Here is a 13,766-nt window from a genome sequence, read left to right as displayed (position 1 = left end):
CAAAACTGCTTGTGCTCAGGTGAGCCTCGTGGAAAGCCCCCACCCTCGCGCTAATTTCAAACCGGTGTTTTCCCACAAGACGCGGCGAAACCGGATGTGACGTCATCGCATGCCGATATATTTTACATGCAATGAATATACTTTAAACACTTCTAATTCTAACTAGAAAATACTATTGAATGAATCACTAAGCGAAAATATTATAAACTAAATAACTGTCGTAAAGACAGCACAACATATACGTCACCATTGACAACCGTGAGATTCATTTTCTTCTTCAGTTTTTTTCTCATACACAACAAATCCATAATAGAATAATGACAATATTAGAATCAATGTAAGACCACAATAACTTGGGCATTCAAGCACTGCGTGAAAGAAAACAAACTATGCAAATACAATAATCAATAAATAAATAGATAGATAGATAGATAGATAGACAAACAAACAAACAAAACAAAACATATCAGGAACATGAGATGGAGAGTCTTTGAAAGTAAGTTTGTTGGTTGTGGAAATAATTCAAATAAGTGAAGTTCAGTGAAATTATTCCATTTGGTCTAAGACTTTGATAGTGGAGGGGTAATTACTGTTCCTAAACATGGGGGTGTGCTTCCCAAGGCTTCTGTACCTTCTTTATGATGGCAGCAGCGAAGAACTGTGACAATGATTTGTGAAGGCGTGCTTTCTGTTTCAACCTTTTTATTAAGTTTTAAATACATATACATAGCAGTCATAATAGTACAAAAGGGTGGGATTACATTATTGGTAATTATACATGTTGATATAAGCTATAAGTAACACCAATATAGTTGATCTCCCAAACTCTTAATATAAACATGATATAAAGAAAAAAAAGAAAAAAATAACAAAAAACCCCAAATTGAAAAATTAAAAACAAGATAAACAAAACTAAACTAAACTAAACAAAGCGGGACTGATTTTGTTACATTGGGATCTCTTTTGGAGCAGGTGTGACCTGTACAAAAAGGACGGTTTCACTTGAATCCTAGCGGGACCAATACCCTGGCGGGGAGATTTGCTAAAGCTATTGGAGAGACTTTAAACTAGAATGGTTGTGGGGTAGGAATCAAATTGAAGAGACTAGGAGAGAGGAGGTTAGTTCTCAAATAGAGAAAGCTAGTAGACAATGTGTGAGGGAGGATAGGCAGGTGATAGAGAAGGGGAGCAGTCAGACCGAAGATGTAGGGGAGAAGGTAAGAAAAAGATAATAAAGTTGTTTGCACCTTGAGGGATAAACAGAGAGCAAGAGGTGGAGAATTTCTTAAATGCATCTATTTTAATGCTAGGAGCATTGTAAGAAAGGTGGATGAGTTTAGAGCATGGATTGATACCTGGAAATATAACATTGTAGCTATTAGTGAAACATGGTTGCAGGAGGGGTGTGATTGGCAACTAAATATTCCTAGATTTCATTGCTTCAGGTGTGATAGAGCCAGAAGGACAAGAGGGGGAGGTGTTGCATTGCTTGTCAGAGAAAATATTACAGCGGTGCTTTGGCAGGACAGATTAGAGGCTCGTCCAGGGAGGCTATTGGGTGGAATTGAGGAACGGGAAAGGTGTAGTAACACTTATTGGATGTATTATAGACCACATAATGGGGAGCAAGAATTGGAGGAGCAAATTTGTAAGGAGATAGCAGATATTTGCAGTAAGCACGAGGTTGTGATTGTGGGAGATTTTAATTTTCCACACATAGACTGGGAAACCCATTCCGTAAAAGGGCTGGATGGTTTGGAGTTTGTAAAATGTTTGCAGGATTTTTTTTGCAGCAATACATAGAGGTACCAACTAGAGAAGGGGCAGTGTTGGATCTCCTATTAGGGAATGAGATAGGTCAGGTGATGGAGGAATGTATTGGGGAGCACTTTGGGTCCAGTGATCACAATGCCATTAGTTTCAATATAATTATGGAGAAGAATAGGACTGGACTGAGGGTTGAGATTTTTGATTGGAGAAAGGCTAACTTTGAGGAGATGCGAAAAGATTTAGAAGGAGTGGATTGGGACAATTTGTTTTATGGGAAGGACGTAATAGAAAAATGGAGGGCATTTAAAGGTGAAATTTTGTGGTACAGTATCTTTATGTTCCTGTTAGGTTGAAAGGAAAGATTAAAAGTTTGAGAGAGCCATGGTTTTCAAGGGATATTGGAAACTTGGTTCAGAAAAAGAAAGAGATCTACAATAAATATAGGCAGCATGGAGTAAATGAGGTGCTCGAGGGATATAAAGAATGTAAAAAGAATCTTAAGAAAGAAATTAGAAAAGCTAAAAGAAGATATGAGGTTGCTTTGGCAAGTAAGGTGAAAATAAATCCAAAGGGTTTCTACAGTTATATTAATAGCAAAAGGATAGTGAGGGATAAAATTGGTCCCTTAGAGAATCAGAGTGGACAGCTATGTATGGAGCCAAAAGAGATAGGGGAGATTTTGAACAATTTCTTTTCTTCGGTATTCATGAAGAGGAAGGATATTGAATACTGTAAGGTAAGGGAAACAAATAGGGTAGTTATGGAAACTATGATGACTAAAGAAAAGGAATTACTGGTGCTTTTAGAGAATATAAAAGTGGATCAGTCTCCAGATCCTGACAAGATATTCCTTAGGACCTTGAGGGAAGTTAGTGTAGAAATAGCAGGGGCTCTGACAGAAATATTTCAAATGTCATTAGAAACTGGGACGGTGCCGGAGGATTGGCATATTGCTCATGTGGTTCCATTGTTTAAAAAGGGTTCTAAGAGTAAACGTAGCAATTATAGGCCTGTCAGTTTGATGTCAGTGGTGGGTAAATTAATGGAAAGTATTCTTAGAGATGGTATATATTATTATCTGGATAGACAGGGTCTGATTAGGAACAGTCAACATGGATTTGTGTGTGGAAAGTCACATTTGACAAATATTATTGAACTTTTTGAAGAGGTTACTAGGAAAGTTGACAAGACTAAAGCAGTGCATGTTGTCTATATGGTCATCAGTAAGTCCATATGACAAGGTTCTGCACGGAAGGTTAGTTAGGAAGGTTCAATCTTTAGGTATTAATATTGAAGTAGTAAAATGGATTCAACAGTGGCTGGATGGGAGATGCCAGAGAGTAGTGGTGGATAACAGCTTGTCAGGTTTGAGGCCAATGACTAGTGGTGTGCCTCAGGGATCTGTACTGGTTCCAATGTTGTTTGTCATATACATTAATGATCTGGATGATGGGGTGATAAATTAGATTAGTAAGTATACAGATTATACTAAGATAGGTGGCATTGTGGATAATGAAGTAAGTTTTCAAAGCTTGCAGAGAGAGTTAGGCCAGTTAGAAGAGTGGGCTGAAAGATGGCAGATGGAGTTTAATGCTGATAAGTGTGAGGTGCTACATTTTGGTAGGAATAATCCAAATAGGGCATACATGATTAATGGTAGGGCATTGAGGAATGCAGTAGAACAGAGTGATCTAGGAATAATGGTGCATAGTTTCCTGAAGGTGGAATCTCATGGGGATAGGATGGTGAAGAAAGCTTTTGGTATGACGGCCTTTATAAATCAGAGCATTGAGTATAGGAGTTGATATCACTTGATATTGCACTCCAAAAAGCACACGATACTTCACAAATCAGCCAACTGATTCCAGTGGCATGGAAACCACGATGATTAGAGCTGCTGGATTTGTTGCACCAGGAGCACAAGTCCAGATGGCATCGCTCTCGGGATCTCAGGACCACACAAGCTTCTCCACCACAACAAGGTGACAATCCACGGAGAAGTTAAAATTGTACAAGGCATTGGTGAGGCTAAATTTGGAGTATTTTGTACAGTTCTGGTCAGCAAATTATAGGAAAGATATCAACAAAATAGAGAGAGTACAGAGGAGATTTACTAGAATGTTACCTGGGTTTCAGCACCTAACTTACAGTGAAAGGTTGAACAAGTTAGGTCTTTATTCTTTGGAGCGTGGAAGGTTGAGGGGGGGACTGATTGAGGTATTTAAAATTATGAGGGGGATAGATAGAGTTGACATGGATAAGCTTTTTCCATTGAGAGTAGGGGAGATTCAAACAAGAGGACATGAGTTGAGAGCTAAGGGACAAAAGTTTAGGGGTAACACGAGAGGGAACTTATTTACTCAGAGAATGGTAGCTGTTTGGAACAAGCTTCTAGTAGAAGTGGTAGAGGCAGATTTGATTTTGTCATTTAAAAAAAAATTGGATAGGTATATGGACAGGAAAGGAATGGAGGGTTATGGGCTGAGTGCAGGTCGGTGGGACTAGGTGAGAGTAAGCATTTGGCATGGACTAGAAGGGCCGTGATGGCCTGTTTCTGTGCTGTAATTGTTATGTGGTTATATACATCGGACACAAGCATTAATGTCATCAACTCCGATCCTCTACCTATATTTAAGGTTAATACAGAGGAATCAGAAAAGGTCAAATTACGTTCTATGAAAATATTGAATAAATGGCCTCCAAGTTTCTTCAAAATTAACCAATGGATCAAAAGTACCACTTTTAATTTTTTCTAAGCTTAAATAAGATATGGTTTGAGAAAACCATTGAGATATAGTCAGAGGATTAATCTCTTTCCAATTCAATAAAATGGATCTTCTAGCCATTAATGTAGCAAATGCAATCATCCGACGAGCTGAAGAGGATAAATCCATCACTGGTAGACCAAAAATTGTGGTAATAGGATGAGGATGTAAATCAATATGCAAAACTGTAGAAATAGTATCAAAAATGTCTTTCCAATAATTTTCCAAAAGAGGGCAAGACCAAGACATGTGTATCAAAGAAGCTACCTTAGAATGACATCTGTCACAGATTGGACTTAAATGAGAATAAAAATGAGCTAATTTATCTTTAGACATATGGACCCTATGTGACACTTTAAATTGAATCAACATATGTTTAGCACAAATAGAAGAAAATTTAACTAATTGAAAAATTTTCTCCCATTTCTCTATTGATAAGGAGAGTTGAAATTCCTTCTCCCATTAATTCTTAATTTTATCAGATATACCTAACTGTATTTTCATAATCATATCATAAATTATTGCTATTAACCCTGTTTGATAATGGTTTAAGCTGAAAATTTTTTCCATGGTATCGGTTGGATATGAAATTGGAAAAGTAGATAACATGGTATTCAAAAAATTTCTAAACTGTAAATATCTAAAAAATGGGATCTGGGCAAATTATATTTATTAGACAACTGTTCAAAGGACATGAAACAGTTATTCAAAAATAAATCATGAAAACATATTATAGTCTTCATTTTCCATACCAAAAAGGCTTGATCCATAACAGAGGGTTGAAAAAAAATTAGATGTATTAGGACTTGATAAAATAAATTTATTCAAATCAAAAAAGTTATGAAACTGAAGCCATATTTGTAATGTATATTTAATTATTGGGTTAACCATTTGTTTGTTCAATTTGGAAAGAACAAAGGGAAGCAACGTCCCTAAGATGGAAATCAATGAAAACCCTTGTACAGACTTACAATTATATCCACACCCTTTGTCCAAAATGTTAAATATCATATATTAGTTGCCCAGTAATAAAGTCTTAAATTTGGCAGTGCCAAACCACCATCCTTTTTGGATTTCTGTAAATATTTTTTACTTAACCTAGGATTGTTATTCTGTCATATGTGAGAAGAAATTTTAGAGTCAATAGTTTCAAAAAAGGATTTGGAAATAAAGATTGGTACCACTTCAAAAAGATATAAAAATTTAGGTAAAATAATAATCTTAATAGCATTAATTCGACCAATCAATGATAACGACAATAAGGACTATTTAGTAAGCAATTGCTTAATCTGGTCTATTAAAGGTAAAAAAATTGGTGTTAAATAAGTCCTTATGCTTTTTAGTAATTTTAACACCCAGATATGTGAAATATCCGTAACCAATCTGAATGGTAAATGTCTATAAATTGGAACCTGCATATTTAAAGGGAATAGCTCATTCTTATTAAGTTTATCAGTTTATAACCAGAAAAATTACTGAACTGAGCAGGCAGCAATATAACAGCAGGAATGGATTCCTCAGGATTAGAAATATATAGTAATAAACTGTCTGCATATGATGATAATTTATGTATCACATTCCCACGGGAAATGCCAAGTATAGTAGGTGAGTTGTGAATAGCAATAGCTAAAGTTTCCCGGGCAATATCAAAAAGCAATGGACTAAGCGGACAACCTTGCCTAATACCACGAAACAACTGAGAAAAGGGAAATCTTAGATTATTGGTAAGTACTGAAGCCGAAGGGGTATGATAGATCAGTTTAATCCAAGATATAAATTTCCAGCTAAAATTAACTTTCTCAAGTGTGCTGAATAGGTATGCCCATTCAACTCTATCAAACAGTTTCTTGGCGTCCAATGAGATGACACAATCTAGAATTCTAGATGAAGGAGTACAAACAATATTCATTGATCACCAAATATAGAAAGATGAATAGCTATTTTTAATAAATCTGGTCTGGTTGACAGAAATAATTTGAGGCAATACATTCTCTGATCTAGTTGTCAATATTTTAGAAAAAATCTTAAGAGTCCACATTCAATAAGGATATAGGCCTATATGATGCACATTCAGTAGGATCCTTATCTTTTTTAAGAATTAGAGAAACAGAAGCACCGTAAAAAAATTGTAGTAATTTACCTATAAATAATGCATCCTTAAAGATTCTACATAACCAGGAGAAAGTATAGTAGAGAAGGATTTAAAAAATTCTACTGTGTAGCCATCCAGACCAGTTGCTTTACCTGAAATCATCGAGAAAATAGCATCCTTCATTTCTTGTTCCATAATAGAAGCATCTAATGCTAGTTCATTGGGTGATAATTTCGGTATACTCAATTTCCTTTAAAAATTTGTGAATTATAGTGGGGTCATCAGGAAATTCTGATTGATATAAAGAGGTATAAAATTCTTGAAAAGATTTGTTTATCTCATCATGATCAACTGTCAGAGTTCCATCTCATCTATGAAACTTAATCTGACATTTAACCGAAGATTTCATTTGATGAGCCAATAATTTACCAGATTTATCACCATGAACATAAAATTAAACCTAGTTTTAATTAATTGATTTTCAATCGAGGATGCTAAAAGTAAACTAAGCTCCATTTGAAGTTCAACCCTCTTTTTGTAAAGCTCCTTACTAGGAGCAATAGAATATTTCTTGTCGATTTCTTTGATCTTATCAACCAACATACAGAATTCATTATTAATTTGTTTTTTCAGTCCAGCAGAATATGAGATAATTTGCCCATGGATGAATGCTTTAAATGTATCCCATAATACCCCATTGGAAATTTCTTCTGTAAAGTTTGTTGAAAAGAAGAAATCAAGTTGTTCCTTAATAAAGTTAACAAAGTCCGAGTCCTGAAGTAATCGCCATGATGGCAGCAGCGAGAACTTTGACAATGTTTTGTAAAGATGTGCTGAATGGTGGGGAGGACACTACCCCTGATGGACTGGGCTGTATCCACGACTTTTTGCAGGATTTTCCATTCAAGGGCATTGGTGTTTCCATACCAGGCTGTGGTACAGCCAGTCAATGTACTCTCCACCACATACCTATATGAATTTGTCGAAGTTTTACATGTCAGGACCTGAAAGAACTCAGTTTTGTTCCCACAACTTTATTTCCCTCAACTTTCACTTATTCTTGTTCATTTTATCCTGTATAATTTAAGAAACTTTTAGTTTTTGTCATTAAGTTTGCCATGCCTATGATCCACAGTGTTGCTGCTGCTAAGAGTGAATTTTCATGCGTTTATGCCTTGGGTTGGCCATTGACAATAAGCTTAATGTTCAACTTTGAAACCCTGTTCACTGATGATTTTTTATACAGGCGAAGTACTTGGAGAAACAGTGGAGAACACCTTGGATCCAGAAGGAATTGACAAGCTCATACGGTTGCCGAGAGGCTGTGCCGAGCAAACCTCTTTCTACATGGCACCTACTGTCTTTGCTGTTAACTACCTGGACAGGAGCGAGCAGTGGATCTCACTGAAAGCCGAACGCAAGGATGAAGCTCTGCAACATGTTGAAACAGGTGGGGACTACTAGGTGTTAGCTTTCTGAACACACACACCACTGCCACTTATAGTGCACACATCAGGCCAGCACAGGAATAGACCTTAATGTCTGTGCTGAACACATAGCTGGATCAGACTGACTCACTACGCATGATCTGTATCTCTCCATTCCCTACACATTCATGTGTCTAACAGCCTCTTCAATGCTACTGTCATATATATTTCCAGCACCTCCCCTAGCCGGCAACTTAAAGCACCCATCATCCTTCATGTAATAAAATCTTATCCCACACTTCCTTTATTCCGACCCCCTCGCACCTGAAGTGCATGTTCTTGGTTATTTGTTATTTCTACTGTAGGGAAAATGATTCTGCCTGTGGACACTGACTATGCCTCTATCAGGAAGTAGGCAAATGACCAAAGTAGAAAGATTTGATTTCAATTGGACAGTTGTACAGCAGAGTAACAGGGACTCTGACTGTGTGTGTGCCAACCATTATCACCCTATCTCATTAACCCAATTTTATTCTCCCCACATTCTCAGCATCTAGCCCCAAGGTTCTTCCCTTCACCCGCATGCTAGGGGCAATTTACAGTGACAAATTAACCTTCCTGTCACATACCTTGTGGATGAAAACAGAGGATCTCAGGGGAAACGCAGGCGGTCACAGGATGAACGTGCAAGCTCCACACAGACAGTGCAGGAGGTCGGGAACACACCTTGCTCTCTGGTGGCTATATCAGCTACTACATTATCCATAAGAGGGGGATGATGCAGGAGCTAGAAGATAGAAGAAGGGGAAAATGGCAACAGAGCTGCAGAGTGAAAAGAAAAGAAAGATTAGAGGGAGGCCAGGAGGTAAACTACAAGAGAGGCTCTGAAGCTGGCAGTGGGAGGAAGAAAGAGCAGTGGGCAGGGGGAGGAGAGGTAGAAGGAGGGAGGGGCTTACATTCACTCTGTTTTCTATCTCCTGCTTGCTCTTCTTGTAGAGATGTTTGTGGTGCAAAGGGAGGATGGAGGAGGTAGAGTAATAGCAGAATGAGGTAGGTTAAGAGAGACAAGGAAGGGAGGGCAGAAGGAGGGGAAGTGTAGGATAGAGGAGTGGAGGAAAGAAGGCAGGTGGGGGGGTTGGAAACAGACAGTGGGAAGATGTGGAAGTGTGAGAAAGGGAAGGAGAGAGAGTGAGGGAAGGGACTGGAGGAGGAAAGCAGAGGGAGGTGAGAGAGGAAAGAGGGCTGGGCAAGTTTGGTCTCCCTTGTCAGCACTTGCATCAATGAGCCAATGAACCAGAGCTCTCACCATTAGCTCTGTGGACGTACCATCTCTCTGACCAAGCCAGTTACGTGATACAATTGTTTGGGAGCACATTTTTCAGACCTGGTGTTTGATTTACAGGGTACAAGCGGATTCTGGAATTTAAAAAGCCAGATGGTTCATACGGAGCCTGGAAGCACACTCCCAGCAGCACCTGGTATGTAGCACACCCACAAAGTACACTTTCTATCAAAGTTGAGTTTGCTGTCACCTGCTCAAGTACATGTGCGCTCAGGTTCTATACAAACTTACTTGCAGCAGCAGCCCAGGTATGGCTACAAATACACAACATTTACATGAAAAACAGAAGTTAAGCATAACAATGCCAGATAAAGTAGGATCTCCCAGTGGCCACCCATTTCAATTCTACTTCCCATTCACATTCCAACATGTCAGTCCACGGCCTCCTCTACTGCCATATGGAGGGCATGCTCAAGTTGGAGGAACAACACCTTATATTCTGTCTGGGTAGCCTTCAGCCTGATGGCATGAACGTCGATTTCTCAAACTTCCAGTAACTGGCTCCCTTCCTCTCCTTCACCATTCTCCATTCCTGTTCCCCTCTCTCACCTTATCTCCTTACCTGCCAATCACCTCTGTCTGGTGCTCCTCTCCTTCTTCCGTGGCCTTCAGTCTTCTCCTATCAGATTTCCCCCTCTCCAGCCCTTTATCTCTTTCAACAATCAATTTCTTTATTCTACCCCTCCCCCTTTCCAGGTTTCACCTGTCACCTACCACCGTGTATTTCTTCCTCCCTTTCCCCCAACTTCTTATTCTGACTACTCATCTTTGTTCTCCGGTCCTGATGAAGGGTTTTTGGTTTATTCTTTTCCATGGATGCTGCCTGGCCTGCTGAGCTCCGCCAGCGTTTTGTATTTGTTGGAAGATTACAAGAAAGAACACAATTATAACAAGAAATGCAAAATCCATTGCTGTTTAAAATAGTCACACCTTTGCTATTTTGATGAACTGAATATGGTTCTGCTGGATGGTGGAAGGGAAGTAGCTGTCATTGAACCTGATGGTGTGGGACTTCAGGCTTCTGTGCCTCCTGCCTGACACTAGCTGCAAGAATGTAGCATGATGGGGATCATCGATAAAAGATGTAGCCTTCCTGGTGCATTGCCTCCTGTAGATACTCCCAGTAGTTGGGAGGGGCAGTACGTGCTCATGATGTATTGGACGGAGTCCACTACTCTCTGAACCTAGTTACAGTATTTCCCTGCTCATTCAAGTTGCTACACCAGACCTTGCTGTAACACTTGCAACAGGACATCTGTAGAGGTTTGCTAGAATGTTCATTTGTTGGAGGGTATTTGTGCTACCTCTTACTCCTGTCCAAGTCTCAGCTGTACTGCAGGATTACGAATGCACTCTCAGGTAGTTCTGGACCACTGATTTAGAGAGATGAGGTCACATTCTACATCGAGGATTGAAATACAAGCAATTAAGTAGATCTACTGTTTGTCTCTGTAACAGTAACCACAAAATTACCAGATGCTGGAAAAACCCACTTCATTCACCAATATCCTTCAAGAGAGGAACTCGGTCCTCTTTCCCATTCAGGTCTATAGTAACCATCCAACTTAAGACTCCTAACTCCCCAATACGGGGCCATTTCAGTCCTGGCAATAAATTCAGACTACAACTCGAGGTGATGTGGTAAGGGTGAAAAGTGAAAAGTTTAAGAGGAAAATGAGGGGAAGCTTTGTAACTCAGAGGTTCACGAGAGTGTGGAACTAGCTGCCAGTGCAAGTGGTGCATATGAGCTTGATTTCAATGTTTAAGTGAAGTTTAGATGGGTATATGGATGGCACGGGTAAGGAGGGCTGTTGTCTCAGTGATGGTTGATGGGCTAGGCAGATTGAATGGTTTACACGGACTAAATGGGCCAAAGGATTTTAACAAGGGTAAAGTTTCTGTGCTGTAGTTTTCTATGACCATCTGGCTCTGACACCATCTGTCATATTCCTTTCCCCAAATGGTTGAAATTCAGAAACACAATCACAATCACATTTAATATTACTGGTGTATGTCGTGAAATTTTTTGTTTGTGGTAGCAATACATTGCAATACAAAATTTTAAAAAAGCAAATTATGGTAAGATGTGTGTGTGTGTGTGTGTGTGTGTGTGTGTGTGTGTGTGTGTGTGTGTGTGTGTGTGTTCTTGCTTATTTCTTACCCTCTTTATTGGCCCCCATGTATCACCCAGCTGAAACTGCCTTCGTAATCCACTGCAACTCCCCTCCCATACATGGCAAGATCTGGCCATCGTCTTTTACCCCTTCCTGGTCCACTGATCACTGTGGGCTCCTGCTCACCCTTTTCCCTTCTCCTGTCTAGACTGCCCATCTCCCCTGTCTGTCTTGATGCAAGATTTCGATCCAAACAACAACAATTCCCCCCACCACCCCTACACACTTACACAGACACAGACATAGATGCTACTTGACTTATTGGGATCCTCTAGAAGTTTATCAGTGGCCCGCATACTGGTTGGCTTTCTAACTCAATAACAACTTCTCTGTTGCACTTTTCAGGCTGACAGCATTTGTTACAAAGATACTTTCAATAGTTCAGAAGCAGATCTACATTCGGAGAGAACATGTTCAGCAATCTGCCTTGTATTTGGTTAGAAGCCAAGAAGTGACTGGACAATTCAAGGACCCCAACCCAGTGTACCACCGAGAAATGCAGGTTGTAGAAGCGTTTGTATCATCTATCTGTCTGTCTGAAATTTTCTTCCATTATTACTCTTACTAGCTTCAATAGAGGCTAAAGTCAGGTGAAATTTAAAAGTCTCTCTGCTCCCCACCTCCTTCAGCCCAACAGGTGAGACATTAACCTCAAAATGATCTTGATATAGCCAGTGTCCATATCAACCATCGACTCACAATCTGTGTGAATACTGCTCACACTCTGTACTTGGCCATTCTAGAAGTCACCGACATGTTGGGAGAGTCTCTGGACAATAGACAATAGGTGCAGAAGTAGACCATTCGGCCCCTCAAGTCTGCACCACCATTCTGAGATCATGGCTGATCATTCACTATCAATACCCAGTCCCTGCCTTGTCCCCATATCTCTTGATTCCCCTATCCATCAGATATCTATCTAGCTCCTTCTTGAAAGCATCCAGAGAATTGGCCTCCACCGTCTTCCGAGGCAGTGCATTCCACACCTCCACAACTCTCTGGGAGAAGAAGTTCTTCCTCAACTCTGTTTTAAATAACTGACCTCTTATTCTCAATCCATGCCCTCTGGTACTGGACTCTCCCAACACCTGGAACATATTTCCTGCCTCAATCCTATCAAATCCTTTAATTATCTTAAATGTTTCAATCAGATCCCCTCTCAATCTCCTCAATTCCAGTGAGTACAAGCCCAATCTCTCCAATCTCTCTGCGTAAGACAGCCCTGCCATCCCAGGCATCAATCTAGTGAATCTACGCTGCACTTCCTCAATTGCCAGAAAGTCCTTCCTTAAACTTGGAGACCAAAACTGTACACAATATTCCAGGTGTGGTCTCACCAGGGCCCTGTACAAATGCAAAAGGACATCCTTGCTCTTGTACTCAATTCGCCTTGTAATAAAGGCCAACATTCCATTTGCCCTCTTCACTGCCTGTTGCACTTGCTCATTCACCTTCATTAACTAATGAACTAGGACTCCTAGGTCTCTTTGCATTTCTCCCTTACCTAACTCTACACCATTCAGACAATACTCTGCCCTCTTGTTCCTGCTTCCAAAGTGGAGAACTTCACATTTATTCACATTGAATGACATCTGCCAAGTATCTGCCCACTCACTCAGCCTATCCAAGTCTCCCTGTATTCTCCTAACGTCCCCTTCGCATGTCACACTGCCACCCAGTTTAATATCGTCAGCAAACTTGCTGATATAGTTTTCAATGCCGTCATCTAAATCGTTGACATAAATCATAAAGAGCTGTGGTCCCAATACAGAGCCCTGTGGTACCCCACTAGTCACCTCCAGCCAGTCCAAGAAACACCCATTCACCGCTACCCTTTGCTTTCTATCTGCCAACCAGTTTTCTATCCATGTTGAAACCCTGCCCCCAATGCCATGAGCTCTGATTTTACTCACCAATCTCCTATGTGGCACCTTATCGAATGCCTTCTGAAAATCTAGGTACACAACATCCACTAGCTTACCCTCGTCTAACATCCTTGTTACACCCTCAAAAAACTCCAACAGATTAGTCAAGCATGATTTTCCCTTGGTAAACCCATGCTGGCTCGGCCTAATCCTATTACTGGCATCAAGATGTGCCACTATTTCGTCCTTAATAATGGACTCAAGCATCTTCCCCACGACTGACGTTAGGCTAACAGGGCGATAGTTCTCCGTTTTCTCCTTCCCTCCCTTC

The 13,766-nt window shown here is 40.0% G+C and overlaps 1 protein-coding gene across 1 annotated transcript in view; it reads left to right on the top strand.

The window, feature by feature from the left end:
• LOC132394482 (complement C4-B-like) overlaps positions 1-13,766 on the top strand; it is a 101,469-nt gene that overhangs the window by 59,709 nt on the left and 27,994 nt on the right. Inside the window, exons 22-24 of the mRNA XM_059970690.1 lie at positions 7,874-8,077; positions 9,457-9,532; positions 11,916-12,072. Of these exons, the coding sequence (XP_059826673.1) occupies positions 7,874-8,077; positions 9,457-9,532; positions 11,916-12,072 (437 nt within the window). The remainder of the gene's footprint in view (positions 1-7,873; positions 8,078-9,456; positions 9,533-11,915; positions 12,073-13,766) is intronic.

Source organism: Hypanus sabinus, chromosome 5, assembly GCF_030144855.1.
Source record: "Hypanus sabinus isolate sHypSab1 chromosome 5, sHypSab1.hap1, whole genome shotgun sequence".
NCBI lineage: Eukaryota > Metazoa > Chordata > Chondrichthyes > Myliobatiformes > Dasyatidae > Hypanus > Hypanus sabinus.
Note: the sequence above shows the minus strand (reverse complement) of the source record. Positions and strands in the feature narration are given on the sequence as shown.